The following is a 16,241-nucleotide window of genomic DNA, read 5'->3' on the forward strand; positions in this document are numbered from 1 at the left end:
ATTTTCACTATATATGCAACCCTTCAGTGTAAACTTACTCCCTCCATCCGAAAAAAACGAATCTAGGACTGAATGTGACATATTTTAGTACAATGAATCTGGACAGAGGTATGTCTAGATTCGTAGTACTAGAATATGTCACATCTTGTACTAGGTTGGTTTTTTATGGGACGGAGTGAGTAGGCACCCGTATTAGTTTAAACTCCATCCAAAGCAGAGTAAAGTAAGCGAGTGACTCTCTCCTCCATTTTGTTCTAGTTCTGCCCATGCAAACAGTCTAGCTTTTCAACCATATTCTAAGAAGCTGTAGTTGCGGAATAAAGAAAATGAACTAAAAGACAGAAGCTGTGAACTTAGCTTTTCTAGATTCTTATGAATTGGCTATCAACCAGCTGCTTATAAAAATCTTAAGCTCTTCCAAACATGCACTTATACCATAGAGTCTTAATTTCATCGGTTCAGCATTCATGAACAGTATGTGCACTTCGTGGAGGTACAGTGAGTTTGTTTGTTTCGTTTTCCGCGCGTACACTTCCTAAGCTACTAAACGGTATGTTTTTTTTGCAAAAAATTCTATATAAAATTTGCTTTAAAATCATATTAATCTATTTTAAAAAGTTTAAAATAGTTAATACTCAATTAATCATGCACTAATGATTCACCTCGTTTTCCATATCTTCTCAATCTTCTCTTCCCTCTCCTCAAACTTGGCCTAAGGGTGTATTCAATAGAAGGGGAAAGAAGAAGATTGAGAAGATGCGCAAAACAAAGTTAGCCATTAGCGCATAATTAATTAATATTAATTATTTAAAACTTAAAAATAAATTAATATGATTTTTAAGTAATTTTATGTAGATTTTAAAAAAAATGCACCATTGAAGTTTGAGAAGTGTGCGCATAGAAAACGAACTGACTTTTCTATCTCTTATGCTTCAAACGAGCACACCCTAATTTATTTTTCTCTAATACAAGATCATCGCCTTCATTTCACAGAGTGACTCATGTTATTAAGTGAAAATTCTCAACGTGCACAAACAATTTCCTCAATCTCTTCAATTTCACGAATTTTACCTTAATCTTTAAATGCTCCTCTGTTAGTTGAGTATTAGTTTTCTTTAAAGGTGATTGTATTGCGGTATTGCCCTCTCTCACGCTTGTGGTAGCTCAGTGATAGAAAAAACAATTGATAACTTGAGAATATCTTCAGTTGTTAAAAAGAAAAACAACAGCGATAGAATTATTTAACCAAATATTTTAAAATGAAATTTGAAATTTTTAAATAAATTTGTAATTAACTTCAATGAAATTTGTATTTCACCAAAATTTAAACCCAAATAAGAAATAACTTTGGTCACACAGGTGCGATTTGATCATGTCATATGAAAAGGTGAGTCCCCTATCACCTCAGTAGCACAAACTTAATGTGCGAGGTGTCTCCTGATAAATAATCGTATTTTTAAATTGTATTCCCAAAAATAACTTCGTGTGAAGTCCTACAACTAAAATCATGGAAGTCACTTAGTGAAGATACTGGAGGAGGATTGAGAAGATTAATTTCACATTTTCCTTAATCTTCTCGTGGATGGAATTAATCAAACAAAGACCTTCTGAGGGAGTGCCTCCATATTTGACGCAGTTAACATTTTTAAATATGTTTGACCGTTCGTCTTATTCAAAATTTTTTGTGAAATATGTAAAACTATATGTATATATAAAAGTATATTTAACAATGAATCAAATGATAGGAAAAGAATTAATACTTACTTAATTTTTTAAAAATAAAACAAAATATGTTTAAAAAGGTCAACGGCATGAAACATTTAGGGCGATTGTAGCTAAAATAAACTTTACCAAATTTTGGCAATGCCAAAATTTTAGCAAGATGATATAATTATCAATATTTTGGCATGATTTTTTACGTATTTGCCAAATTTAGCAATAAACTAAATGTAGATATTTTTTGACAACTTTACCAAAAAAATGGTATGGTTGAAAATGGTACCAAAGGGACAGAGGGAGCCTCCATATTTTAATATATGACGCCGTTGACTTTTTTGTCCAAAGTTTAACCATTCGTCTTATTCAAGATTTATGTAATTATCATTTATTTTATTGTGACTTGATTTATTATTAAATGTTCTTTAAGAATGATATAAATATTTTCATATTTATAAAAAAATAAATAAAATAAATAATCAAATGTTGGTTAAAAAGTAAACGGCGTCAAATATTAAAAATACAGAGGAAGCAGTAAATTAGCCGCAGCCACAGGCATCACGTTCGGCAGTTGGGGCGACGCGCCTCCCACGCCGCTCCCTCCAACCAACACGGCACGCCGACGCCGCGGCCGTTCCCATTCACATGTGGGCCGGGTCGGGCCGACGCGCCGCATCATGTCACGTGTGACGCCCTCGTCTCCGTCCTACTCGTACCTTCTAGATCATCATCCCACGCTCGTCGCACAACACAAGCAGAAGCAACCCACCCACCCTCACCGACAGCGTGGGCCCACGCCACACGACGCGTCCCTCCCTCGAAACCCAGGAGATCCCTCGACGCGTACGTACGCCGGCCCCCCATATATCCCTACGAAGAATCTGGACACGAGTCCGTCCACATTAGTAATACACGTCACACACGCGAAGAAATTATTCATTACTAGCGTATATATACGCGCGTACCACACGAAGGCGTAGTAACCAACAACACACGTGTTCCAGAGGCTTCAACCGCAGCGAATCCCCCCACCTGAAGCAAAACGAGACGAGATTCTCTCGCTCTCTTCCGGCGAGATTTTCGTCTTTCCCCCCTCTCCTCTCCGCTCCTCGTCTCGTCTCTCCGCTTCCCCTCCTCTCTCGATTCCCCACCATGGCCGGAGCCGCCGCGACGCCGCCGGCGATGATGCGCGCGGTGCAGTACGACGCCTGCGGCGGGGGAGCCGCCGGGCTCAAGGTGAGCAACGCCCTCCGCCACACTGCTCTCTCTCTCTCTCTCTCTCTCTCTCTGCGCTTCCTTTTCTTTTTCTGCTCTGCTGCTAGTGGTAGTACCGTAGTAGTAGTAATTAATTTCGTTGAGGCGGAGTGTTCGAGGCGGTACACTCTGGTCGGGCGATGAGTTCATGCCCTACAACTTATATCCAATGCTAAAATTTGAATCTCAAAGCTTAATTTCGGAGTTGATTTTCAGGTTTTTATTTATTTATCGTGGTTTCTTTTTCAACGTTAGTATTTAAGTTATTATGAAAGTTTTGCTAATACGCCGTTTGACGTATTATCAGCGATTGGCCAAACGATGATAGCCTCAGCAGTATTGCCAGATGATTGATATTATTTGTTTTGCTACTCTTTGCTTAATTCGTTTGTGCTCTGTGTAACACGGTCACACCCCATTGATTAAAAGTCCATATCGGTTCATCTGGTTATGTGCTTATGTGCTCAGATAGAGATTTGTTTTTTTTATGATTGTTATGCTCATGGATTTAACCGTTTAAGAGCCTACAGGATTACAGAGAGTCGGCCTATGATATCCTGCTTGACGATTAGTACTAGATGTCTGATGATTCTCCTGTTCTAAATTCCATGTCACTTTCAAATCGAACCAAGTTTTTCTTTGTCCCAAGACCTGCACCAAATTATATAGTAATAATCTAGTCTATTAAACTAGAGTGCAGGAGTCAACTTGGCAGCAACACCCTCCATCACAAAATAAGTTAACTTTTTTTACATGAATATAGATGAAACTAAGTAAATTTATTTTGGAACTAATGGTGCAGACCATTGTTGTGTGTGTCAAATTGACTGAGTGACCCAACTCTTTCCAAAAACAAGCCTAATTTAAGGCTGAACTGTAGAGATCAGACCCTGCATGAGCGCACTCACCCAACACTTTGCTTCTTATTCTGTGTTTCTACATTTCTTTAAAGAGATTTGTGAACAAATTATGTGATGATACTCCTCCTTGTGCAGCATGTTGAAGTCCCGGTCCCTTCGGCAAAGAAGAACGAGGTGCTGTTGAAGCTGGAGGCAGCGACCATCAATCCAGTTGACTGGAAGATTCAGAAAGGGATGCTGCGTCCTCTGCTGCCTCGTAGACTGCCTTTTATCCCAGGTAAATTACATATTCTTGCTGCGGAATCATAAACACTTATCTTTCTATATCTTCTTCATATGTACCTTTTGCCGCCGCAAGGCTGGCTAATCGTACGCAACAGGGAGATATGGTGGAATTTTTCCATCTTTTCTTCTGAGGAGTACAATCAAAATTAAGTCGGCTGGGTTGGGAATTAGAAATCTGTGAGGGGATGGAGAGACCACATATCTTTTCATATATAGAATTCAGGATGGAGACACGGGCGCAGGACCAACTATTACCACAAACTGAAACATCTAGCATTACCACTGAACTGACATTTCACTAAATTTGTCTTGTATATTTATTGTTGGCGATACTGATGCTCTGTGTAGATTCTAGAACACGCCAAGTATTTTCTGTTATCAAAGATTCACAGAAATAAACTTAGTTTTAGTATTAATTCTCAGATGATAGAGTAAATTATGATTTTTCTTGCATGTTTTGTTCATATGTGTGATACAACTGAATTAAGCTTTTTTTTTTTAGAAAATGGATTAAAATCCGGCCTCTATATCCACAATGGATGTACACAGCCCACAACTGAATTAAGCATATCTGACAGAGTAAAACATTTTAGACATGATGAGAGAGTAAAACATTTTAGGCATGTCTTTCTTCCGGCACCTATGCCAGTAAAACATATGCTAATAGCTGCATCTCTATGATCTATTTTGCAGTGACCGATGTTGCAGGAGTGGTTGCTGGTGTTGGTCCCGGAGTGAATGATTTCGCAGTAGGTGATCAAGTTGTCGCTATGTTGAACAGTATGGTAAGTTCTTTCCACTCCTGTGTCATGTTTTTTGGTTTGCCATTTCAACTTAACAATATCATGCCCTGCAAAAAAAAAAAAAAAAAAAAAAAAAAAAAAAACACTTAACTATATCATGAAAATAAACACATCATTGTCAGTCCAATCCTATCTTGGAGTACATCTCAATTTTAAGGTTAACCAATATCTGAATATCCCTCCTGTTGCAACAGAACGGAGGTGGATTGGCAGAGTACGCCGTGGCGGCAGCGAACCTGACCGTCAAGAGGACACCCAACGTCTCAGCGGCCGAGGGCGCCGGGCTGCCCATCGCGGCGGGCACGGCGCTGCAGGCGCTGAGGTCCATCGGCGCCAAGTTCGACGGCACCGGCGAGCCACTGAACGTGCTGGTCACCGCCGCCTCGGGCGGCGTGGGCCTCTACGCCGTGCAGCTGGCCAAGCTGGCGAACCTCCACGTCACGGCCACCTGCGGCGCCCGCAACGCGGAGCTCGTGAGGGGCCTGGGCGCCGACGAGGTGCTGGACTACCGGACGCCCGAGGGCGCCGCCATGCGCAGCCCCTCGGGGAGGAGGTACGACGGCGTCGTGCACTGCACCGTCGGCGTCGGGTGGCCGGCGTTCGAGCCGCTGATGGCGCCCCGCGGGAAGGTGGTTGACATCACGCCCAACTTCTCAGCCATGCTCACCTCGGCGCTGCACGCGGTGACGCTGCGGCGGAAGCGGCTGGTGCCGCTGCTGCTGTCGCCGAACAAGGCCGACCTGGAGTTCTTGGTCGGGCTGGTGGAGGAAGGGAAGCTCAGGACGGTGGTGGACTCGAGGTTCCCGCTGGGCGACGCGGCGAAGGCGTGGCAGAAGAGCATCGACGGCCACGCCACCGGCAAGATCGTCGTTGAGATGGAAGGGTGATATCATGTTGACATTGTTCAGTTCTTGTTCATGGGTGAGAACTTACATTGGTTGGAACATAGCAATACAGAATAGGGAATACTAGTCATTTTGGTATCTGTTTAGTTTGATGATATGGCTTGGTGATGATATATACTCGAGATTTGTTTATCTCTTCAGCGTTTTGAAGAATTTAGGAGCTGTAAATCTGAGCATTATACATCGAGATTACTTCTGCTTCTGTTGATCCTATTACATGTTACTTTTCACTGTTACCAACTAGCAGCAGCTCTTATGCACAGGCCCTAGCGAACACTAACCACCATTGCACTGACAATTCACAAACAAAAATAACTCCCATGCAAATTTTTGAATCTATAAATCATCACCTATCTCATTCGTAATAGAATCGAGGTGCACAAAAAGAGGGGGAAAAACAAACATCAGGTACTCCAAAAAGGGGCAAGCTTACCAGGACTACATCTGAAATTCTGAATAGACGTATATGCTACAATTAGTAAACCAATATCACCACTGCTCTCCCTTGCCACAAAACAAGGGAAGCTTCAATTTATGACCCGATTTTTGCTGATAATCTCTCACATAAACCCAACTCAACACATACCCTCTTCCCGAATGTTGATAATTCCAACCCACGAAAATATCAAACTTTTTTACCGACGCATAGCAACCGAGGCATAGCAACTAGCTCGCTCACTTTGCGACGGCACTGGTGCCCGATGGCGCCCGAGCAGCACGACCAGCAGAGTGGTCAACCCGCTGGTAGCCAACATCACCACCACGTGATGAACCACCTCTACCAGCGCCTCTGCCTCCATAGTCGGATCGATAATTGAACTCACCCCTTCCATAGCCCCTCCCTCCAGTGTAATTCCCGCGGCCTCTCATGCCTTCACCTCGGAAGTTCCCACCTCTACCAGGAGCAAACCTTCCTCTGCCACCACCTGAAACCAGAAATAGGACATGTTGACTTAACAGAAGAGAGACAAAAAAAACAAAATAGGTAGGCAGACAGAAATATATGTTCGCCATAGCACGTGATAAAATTAGATACGATGAATTCTACAGAAAAACTTCGATGTTCAGCAATTTGGTTTTGCTCTTCAATCAGAAATTTAAGCATACAACCAGGAGAAGCAATGTGTATGGACTCTGATAGGCAAAAGACATTATTTGTAATAATAAATGCGAGCGCAAACTAACAGAACACATCTCTGATCAAACCAATGCAGTTTGAACGAAATGTGAACAACGTCAAATATTTAATTGTCACAAGTGCCAATTCAACAGCAGATAGAAACGTATCCAGAACTTCTTCCATAAAATCCAAATGGAATCACACGCTATTTATATTTAAGACATACATTGCAATGCTTTATGAGCTTACCACGTGAACCAGCAGTTCTCTTTTCCTCCACATAACATTGCCGGTCACTTATCGTCACAGGAGAACCCTGCAGAGTAAAGAGTTTGTCAGATAAAAAAATACAGTTGACTGCACTTATCATATCTCCTTTTGGTATTCGCATCAGAACTTGTAGTCTTGTTAAAGCTGATTCATCATTAGATAAGAAAACATGTCAAGGTAGTGTTTTTTCTAACATCAGTAATAGTTCTCACAACACTAAAAAAACACTTCCGAGCAAAGAATGACAGAAAGCAGTTGCAACTGCATTCTTAATTAGCGCGAGTGTAGTTTTGCTCCTCAGTGGAGACTTGTGTATTCTTTCTCCCTTGTACATAAATCTCCGTTTACATTGTCAGTTAACACATGGTCAAATTATCGGCATCACTAAAATGTATTGTCAAATCAAAGAATCAGAACTAGATATATTTCTCTAGCACATTGACAGTCTTAACTTTCTAAATGGAACAGTCAAGAAAATACAACATTCCTTTCCAACAGTGCTGGCATGCCTGTGTTAAGGTATTGAGAATAGCGATAATCATTCCTCCCAGCTCCACATTTGCTGGTCAAATTATGGCCACTGTAACACATACAGGATCATAAAAGCTTTAACCACTAATCCAAATCCATGAATGCCTCCGTGCTTTAAAAATACAAGGGGCCAGAGGGTAGGGGGATCAAAGCTCTCCACATTCCAGAACCATTGGGATCATAAACTAAAGGAAGCACAAGTCTAAGGCCTACGAGCAAATAACAACGGAAAGCTATCATTCCAATGGCATTTATTCCACCAACTGAGCAGACAGCAGTGGGCTAAAGGTTGCTTAGCACCATCAGGCTACCACCATAAAAAGGAAAGGAAAAAAGTTGATGGCTAGGACAACAAGCACTGTACACTTTATGAGAAAATATCAGATATATAGGGAGAGTTGACTCAAGTGATTCAGGAAAACAGGGTCAATTTAGCTTAGCACGGAAAGTATTTATTTTATATAATCTGTTATACCTCTAAAACCAGGAAAATTTGACGAGGCATAGTCAAACTGTAATTTGGAAAAAAAAACTAACTATAATGTTGTGCAGTAAGTTAGAATGTAAATTATAAATACTAGTAGTTCAAAACCTAATTAACTAGAAATAACAATATCATTGCATATACTTCTCTAGTTCTGCCTGCTAAAAGATGAGCAAACAACAGTCATACAAGAAAAAGATTAAAAGAATGAGTATCATGTTTATATATGGCCTCACAAACATCTAATCCCTCCTAAAAAGACTTCTTAGAACCCCTGCCAAACAAACTTACTGCAACTCTTTGGTCACATATGTAATGCACTTAACACCAAAATACACATTCTGCAACAAGTCATTCATAACTAAATGAAATAAATGATGATGAGCATTCTTCAATATCAGAGAACAATGAGATTAGTAAGATGGAATTACCGCAATTGCACTTTGAACTGAACTGGGATCTTCAAACTCCACAAACCCATAGCAGAACCCTTGAATCTGTGTTTTCAAATGGAAATACAAAGACAAATAGTTGGCATTAGGACTCACTTAGAGCTCTATCATTATGTACAGCTATGAAAAAAAGTACCTTGTGACTTCTAACTTGGATTCCGTCCGGCTTGATAGCGCCAAATTTCTTGAATGCTTCTTCTAATTGTTCAGGTGTGGCACTTAAAGGCAGATTCCGTACATATATCGCGTGTGCATCAACTTTGAAAATGATTGTAAAACATTTCAGCCAGACACCAATGGTACAAAAAAGATTTGAACTGCGAGTTTGAATTTAGATAATACCTTCTGCCTCTTGAATGTTGCTGCTTTCAGGATTAGGACTGAAAGTTGGAGCATCAGCAACCGGAGCAACAGGCGCAGGAGCAACTTGCTTCTCTTGTTTTGGTGGTGCCGGCCTGGAAGGAATTGCGGATATTTGTGGTGGAATTTCTTTCATGACTTTGACCTAGATCACACAAAAAATGCAAGTTGACAATCTTACAAGGTAGCACTCAAATGTAAAAATGTTAACATGCAACATAACTACATGTTACCCAATTAGATCATAGCCACCAACTAGCTTCAAAAATTCTTCCACCTAAGTTGCTACTTGTATTGAAACTAGATAATAATGACATCAAGAATTAACATTTCAATTTCATAGAACAATTCCCATTACCCAATTACCAAAATGATACTCCCATGCATATGTATTGTGAAGATTATTATTAACATTTGCAGCTAAATTGCATTTTTGTAGTGTAGTGCATTATTAACATTTGCAGCTGAATTTATGTGCCGGCGCCATTTAAAATTCAGAACTGGAAGCTTCATTTGAAGCTTTACACATCAGAAATTAAAAGGCATCATGAACCTAGAAAAATCCTAGCAATTACTTAGGCATGTTTGCTCGAGGTTGGAACACATCCAGAACTCCATGAAGGAATGAAAAATGCATATCTCCTCCCAATTCCCATGATCACATTCAGAAGCATTAAAAAACGCAAAGTTCTAATATCAACCAGGGCAGGTGACTTTCAGCTCGGTGGATGAAAGACAAACAGCCTTCAAAAACTTACAATTGAAGCATACGACTTCTTGGGGGCCTCCTCTTGTGGTACAGGGGCAGGAGCAGGGGCAGGGGCAGACAGAGTCGGCATAGCCACGGCTACGTTATTTGGCACTTCATCTATAACTTCAGGAATCGGTGTTTCCTCCACAACAGGCCCTTCTGTGTTGTTCGGTGGGTTATAAACCTCCTCGCCATTCAGATCAGCCTCCTGAGCATTGGGTGCAGGATCAGCTACATGCTGCTCCGGCTGCGAGAAGGCCTCTACAAAAGGGCAAACACAATCAGTTTGGCCATAAGCTTCACAGCAAAGAAACAGCCCTGAAAATGCTCCACCACACCACACACCCTGTTCCCGAGGCACGGTAGTGCCATTCGCCGAAGGAGCAGGCACCGAATCCGGCTGCTGCGACGGCGGAAACGACATCTCCAGCTCCGGCTCCGGCTTCACCTCCTGATCCCCCTCCCCCCCGACGTAGCGCAGGATGTCGTTGAGCACGAAGTATCCCTTCTCCTGCGGCGCGAGGAAGAAGGACTGCGAGAACTCCCTGCGCACGTCGTCGCTCCTGGTGAGGTGGCCCGTGACGAGCACCGTGACGCCCCCGCCCAGCGACTCCTGCGCGTCCACCGCCTTGATCTCCGCCCGCACGATGTCCATGGACACGATCTTCGCGTTAATCGCCTACAACAACATACAGTTCAAATCCCCCGCTCCCCCGAAAACCATCACTCGGCCACGGGGAGGCCCAGATCTGAGGCCGGAATGGAAGAGAGAGAGACCTCCATGGTGGTGACGGTGTCCATCTCGGCGGCGGCGGGGGAGGCGGGGCGGCCGATGCGGCTCCCGTCCTGGTAGAAGCGGTGGACGAGATCCGGCGACTGGTGCAGGATGTTGTAGTACTGGTGCACGAACGCGTTCCCCACCTGCGCGCGCGCGAGCGCGAAACGAATCTGAGTCAAGCGCCGGATCAAGCGGCGGATCAGGAGGAGTAGAGGCGCGCGCTTACCACTTGCGCCGACGGCGGCGATCCGGGGGCGGCGGCGGAGGGCGGCGGCGGCGGGGGCGAGGCCATGGTGGCGGGCGGGAGGTAGGAGGAGGAGGGGTTAGGGTTTTGGGGGGATTTGGGGGGAGGTGGAGAGGGGTTTGTCTCCTCTCTCGCTCGCGGAGTCGCGGTGTGGTGGTGGGCTTGGCGTTTCCCGCAAAATTGGGCGAGAGGGGAAAGGGAGGCGGCGGCGGCGGCGGGGGTTATACGAGTGGAGTAGTAGGAGTAGTACGCTACTACGGCACGTGCGAGCGGCGGGGGGCGCGCGTGCGGGGGAGGGGGGATTCCGGTGGGGGGAGTGGTGGTGGCGGGGTCAGAATTCAGATCTCCCGCGGCGGCACGGGTGTCACGTGCGTAGCGTGTGTGTGGTTTCAGTGGTTGTGGGATGGATGGATGGAGGGATCTCGGCATCGGCATCTCGCGCGGTTCGAATGATTGATGGAACTAGAGCTAGGGGCGCGCCTTTGCGCGCCGCCTGGAAGCTCATCTAACAAAACAAACAACACTATTCTTAAAAAGAAAAGGCAAACAATATGATTACAGCTATAGGACAATGAGTACTCGCTTTCACATGTGAAGTAATTCTACTCAAGCTCTTCAGTTTCATCGTCTGAGAATAAATACATTGTTTCTATGCACTTCATAATTTATTGGTACAAATCGCTTCAAGTTCATACTATGAGCTAGAATAAAAAGAAAATTGAATTGCTATGGACATGGGGTTAGCACCATGATGAGCAGCTGCCATACTAAGGCCATATTCAATAGAGTATAGGTCGATCCTTGGAAAGACAAAAATGCTCAGGCTCCCATAGTCTGTGGATACATTCCGCATCTCTGAATATCCTGGAATGTTTCTTCAGTAAGATCAAAGAAGACATAGTTAATGAGTGGGAAAATTCATGAGCAGAACATGGAAACACAAACCTTAGTAAAATTGTACAAAAATGATAGAAAGAACCTTCTTCCAAATAACTCAGTGCAAGTGAAATATATATAAGGAACCCACTGATGTAGCTTGGGAAAGATGTGAAGATGCTTGTGATAGAATTACAGTTTACAGAACATGACGCAAAAATTTAAGATTAGCTTAGAAACTCAAGAGTACCGTTATAAATGCAGACTTAACATCAAGGCTAGCACAAATAGAAGATGAATTACAAGACTTACCTGTGAGAATGAAGATAAATTGAAAAGTAGAAGCATATTGCTGCTATTGTCAAGGACATGGGAGGACCAGAGAGCTTACCCAGTCATTACAATTTAGAGATGAAGCACAGATTTGCATATGGAAAATGATATAAATGATATAAGAGGTTTGCAAGATGATCTGACATCTAGCAATGAGAATTTGCTAAGAGAAGAAAGACTGATAGAAGAGCTTTAGTCTATCCTTGCAAGCCTGACTTCGAAACTTGGTCAAAAGAGTACGGCCCTGCTTTTCAGTTTCTTATATAGTCTTAGCTGCCTCCAGTTTGTTCACTTGTTGGATAGATTAGGTAACATAAATTTGATTTTCCTGATGATCATGGATTTGTTCGCCTCCTCCGCCACCTTGCGCCTGGCGCCTCCGTCTTCGGTTTGCAAACGTGAACACTGGCATCACCTACATGAAAAATCAAATGGTTAATGGTGTGCAACACTGTCAACTTTAAGGTGAATTTGTGTCAAAACAAAATTTCAGTCGAGCTGCACAAAAGATTGAAAAGTCCCTGAAATAAATTGAGATAACAAGCAATCCTCCATGCATAACAGTATTGAGTACTGGCCCCATTCGAGTTTAAGATAAAAGATTAAGTTCGGACAGGTAAAACGAGAAAATCATTAACATCTCACTAATTACGGTTTAATTATTTTAAACTTGAGAAATAGATTTATCTTATATTTTAAAGCTTCTATATAAAATTTATTCGTTCGAAATATATAGTTCAATAGTTAAAAAAAACGTATATATGAAAATTGAGGAAAAATCTGTATCTTAATCACAAAAAGAAAAATAGAGGCTGAAGAAACCTTGAGAGAGCAGTAGAGTATGGCACTGGGATGATGCCAAACTGCTCCAAAATGAAATCTGCATAAGCAAAGCATCATCAGTTCTGAAAAGCGAATTGTTTTTTTTTAAAAAATCTTACAGATATGAACTGTATTACAAGCAGCTGTGAAGCCACAAACCTGTAGCTCTGGCAAATCCATCTGGGCAGCGCCGCCGCCTCCAGAGTCGCCGGCGTGAGCTGCGCGGCGGAGGCGACGCCGGGAGGGACGAGAGCGCCACGGCGATCCTCTGCACCGACGAGATGATGCTGCACATGTACTGCCGCGCCATGGCAGCCATGCTGTCCTGCAGGTAGCTCTCGAACGCGAACTGGAACACGATCGTCATCACTGCCTTCGAGTTCGCGCAGCAGCACAGCCGCTGCCATTGACGGCACTGATCCTGCTCCGTGGCGTCGCGGGTTCGAGCATGGATGCGAGATCCAGCATGCAGTTTGGGCTAGATGCGTCCTGACATTTGCAAGGAAAGAAAATTCAGAAGAATTATGTTTTTTATAGCATAAAAATTTCAGAAATTTTGATTTGAAATACTAGTGTATTATCTAATTGTGTGAGATTTACTTACAGAGGAGAATCGATAGGGATGATGCAGAAACCGGAAGGCAGCAGCGGAGAATCCTCACTGAACGATACATCGATGGGTGCAAAGATTAGCTCTGAACATGTTCCTGCACTGCTCTCCTCTACTCCATTGTACATCTGCCATTGCAACCAGGGCAAGAGCACAAGTTTTACAGAGGAAAAAAGAAATGATTCTTCAACTGGTGATAAGTTTCATGAATCAAGAAGTCACCTGCAAGAGGAACAGATCACGGTGCACCAGTGTATTTTCCTAGTTCCTGGTGTTTCCTAGCTTGCACCAAAACATCGAGCAGGAAAACAAAATTAGACAGGACCTTTTTTGTAACCGACAGACAGTAGAAGATGGACTTACCTCTTCAGGTTCAAAAGTGTGTGCTAAAGGAAGTATGACCTGACCACTGAATCCTCCAAGACGAGACATGAGTAAATTGCAGAAGTTTGGTTTCATCACGGAGGCGAAGAACGCATCTAAATTTCTGTCGGCCCACTGTGACTGGTGTTCACGCAAAAATTGCAGCAGTGATGGAGGAGAGACATCCTAGCAAACAGCAGAAGAAATATTGTATGAAAAATATTGGCAATTACGAAACAAACAAAAAGAAAGTACTAATTCTAGTTTCATAGTGAAGCTAACCTGCAACAGCATGGATGCCTTGGCACAAAGAACACCGGTACTGAAAATAGGGAGTCCACTGCTGAATGTTGCATTGCAACCAATCACTTTGGATGAATTGACAGAGATGCAAACATCGTCGATGCCATCGCTCTCGATCATGGACCATCCATCATCCGCAAGCCCATTGAGAGCTTCATTGAAGCCTCTGAAAAGAGAGCATGCAAAATTATTTTTCACACTTTTGAACTGGAGAAGATTCATGGCAAGAACCAAGAAGCATCTGTTGTTCAGGAGTCCTACCTGGTGAGATTTTTAGCTCAGAGCACGCAAAGCCGCAGGCTGCCTTCCCCATCCTGTGATCACAGAACGGGTATCTTTGTGGGCAACCTGCCTCAGGCAGCATAAAGCCTGAATTTTGCATGACTGAATTAGGCAATAATTTTTACAAATCAACAAGAACATCAAGAACAGGGTACTATAATTACCGTACCACCATCGATATCTTCTGCGCAACCAAGGCAGAAGATTCATACAGAGGTCGCACAACTTCAGGCACGCTCCAAGGCTGTGAACACAAAAAAAATGGTTGAAATTTCTTTATGCTAGATGAATGAACTATTTGGACAAGAAATTGTAATGGTTATTAGTTATTACCTCCAGGTCCATATGATGAACGACATGTATCACGCTGCCTCCACCATAGCTAGGTCGGATCAAGAACCCACTGGGAAGCATCTCACCTCTGATAAAAGGCTGGACAAGTGGCATGCTTGGGCCTCCTTGCTTGCTACTGAGTGATCTCTCACACACCTTCAGAATTCAGAACAAGAACATTCAGGCAAGCAGACAGGACACCATAGTGACACACAAATACTTTGGTATTAATTGCACATCAGCACATGGATAATTTGTTTTGCGCTCCATGATCAGACAACTAACCACTAAGCTTCCATCATCGAGAATGGAGGTGTACTGCAGCAGCCAGAAGTCGCAAGCCGGCGCCAGCGTCGTCGGAGCATAGAGCTGAAGACTGAATACAGATTTCAGCTTCGGAGTTTGCCACGGAAATTTTCAGGCTTGTTTGTTCTTGCCTGCGCGTAGAGCAGCTTGACCTTCCATTTAGCACAACACTAATGGGTTAAATCAGAACATGAACAACCAGACAACTACCCTACCCCTGCATCAGAAACATGAAGCTGCACAGATAAGTTTTTATCTCAGCCATCATAAAGCAGTGAAGAAAATCAAGCAAAAAATGTAATTGCACCAACGAGTGAGATGGACAGATTGCTGCACCTCATTAAAAATAAAAAGGCCCAAACCTCCTCTAAGTCAATGAAAATTGTAGGGAATGCAATAAGTCACGAAATAATTGCATGCTAGAAAAAAGTGGTTTGAATAAACTAATCTGAGAACTCCAGTCCACAGTTGGTTTCTCTTAAACATTGAATTATATGAAGGCCTCTATTCGATGGATTTATTAGTATCAACTTGCATTTAACAGGAACAATGGCCACTACAACTGAAACAATGGTACAATACGATCATCAAAGTTGTCAAGCTCAGTGACCAATAGATACTTACCTTTTAATTGAGTTGCCAATGGCCCAATGTTATAGCCTGATCCTTACCTTTCGGCCTCTTGCTATTACCACCCTACTACAATGGTAGTAGCGGAACACCGGTATACCCATAACAATCAGGTGTTTCTATCACCTGAAACAGTAAGAATCATGGAAAAAAGATTCTCGGTTAATGATGGGCTGATGGCAAGAATTGAGACTGACCGTCCAAAAGAAATAGTTCATGCAGCAATAAGAAATTAAAAATCTGCATCAAGTACACAAGATAGCCGAATAATGGATCAGGGGAAATGACATTTATTTGATCCCTGCAGAATTTGCACATGAACATACTACTTGCCTATAGATGATGGTGGTGTGGGCAATATAGGGTGCATATGAAAATGCTGCAAGAAAAAAAAAGGTGCCCTTTATACCGATCAAGAAAAAGAAGTGCATTTTAGCTTGATCAATAACTAACCAAGCAGGCTACTAGTCAACACTGTTTCACTCCCTCTCAGTGATATGTGTTCATGTCTATTCGGCCAGCAAGCACATTGCGTTCGTCAATACATGCTGTCGCTGCCCTTTTGATCGC

The 16,241-nt window shown here is 42.9% G+C and overlaps 2 protein-coding genes and 1 pseudogene across 2 annotated transcripts; 1 reads left to right on the top strand and 2 right to left on the bottom strand.

Moving 5' to 3' along the window:
* Positions 1-2,687: 2,687 nt before the first annotated feature.
* Positions 2,688-6,063, top strand: LOC127770687 (chloroplast envelope quinone oxidoreductase homolog). Its single transcript, XM_052296497.1, has 4 exons — positions 2,688-2,952; positions 3,966-4,107; positions 4,809-4,900; positions 5,113-6,063. The coding sequence occupies exons 1-4, from the start codon at positions 2,869-2,871 to the stop codon at positions 5,803-5,805; spliced, it is 1,011 nt and encodes a 336-aa protein (XP_052152457.1). The 5' UTR covers positions 2,688-2,868; the 3' UTR covers positions 5,806-6,063.
* Positions 6,064-6,252: 189 nt separating this feature from the next.
* Positions 6,253-11,015, bottom strand: LOC127770686 (nuclear transport factor 2-like). The gene is made up of 9 exons (XM_052296496.1): positions 10,796-11,015; positions 10,569-10,712; positions 10,137-10,470; positions 9,799-10,052; positions 9,023-9,185; positions 8,817-8,938; positions 8,660-8,725; positions 7,193-7,259; positions 6,253-6,749 (listed from the first exon to the last, which is right to left on the bottom strand). The coding sequence occupies exons 1-9, from the start codon at positions 10,859-10,861 to the stop codon at positions 6,499-6,501; spliced, it is 1,467 nt and encodes a 488-aa protein (XP_052152456.1). The 5' UTR covers positions 10,862-11,015; the 3' UTR covers positions 6,253-6,498.
* An 872-nt stretch (positions 11,016-11,887) lies between these two features.
* LOC127770688 (homeobox-leucine zipper protein HOX29-like) lies at positions 11,888-15,152 on the bottom strand (annotated as a pseudogene).
* Between the last annotated feature and the right edge of the window lie 1,089 nt (positions 15,153-16,241).

Source organism: Oryza glaberrima, chromosome 4, assembly GCF_000147395.1.
Source record: "Oryza glaberrima chromosome 4, OglaRS2, whole genome shotgun sequence".
Lineage (NCBI taxonomy): Eukaryota > Viridiplantae > Streptophyta > Magnoliopsida > Poales > Poaceae > Oryza > Oryza glaberrima.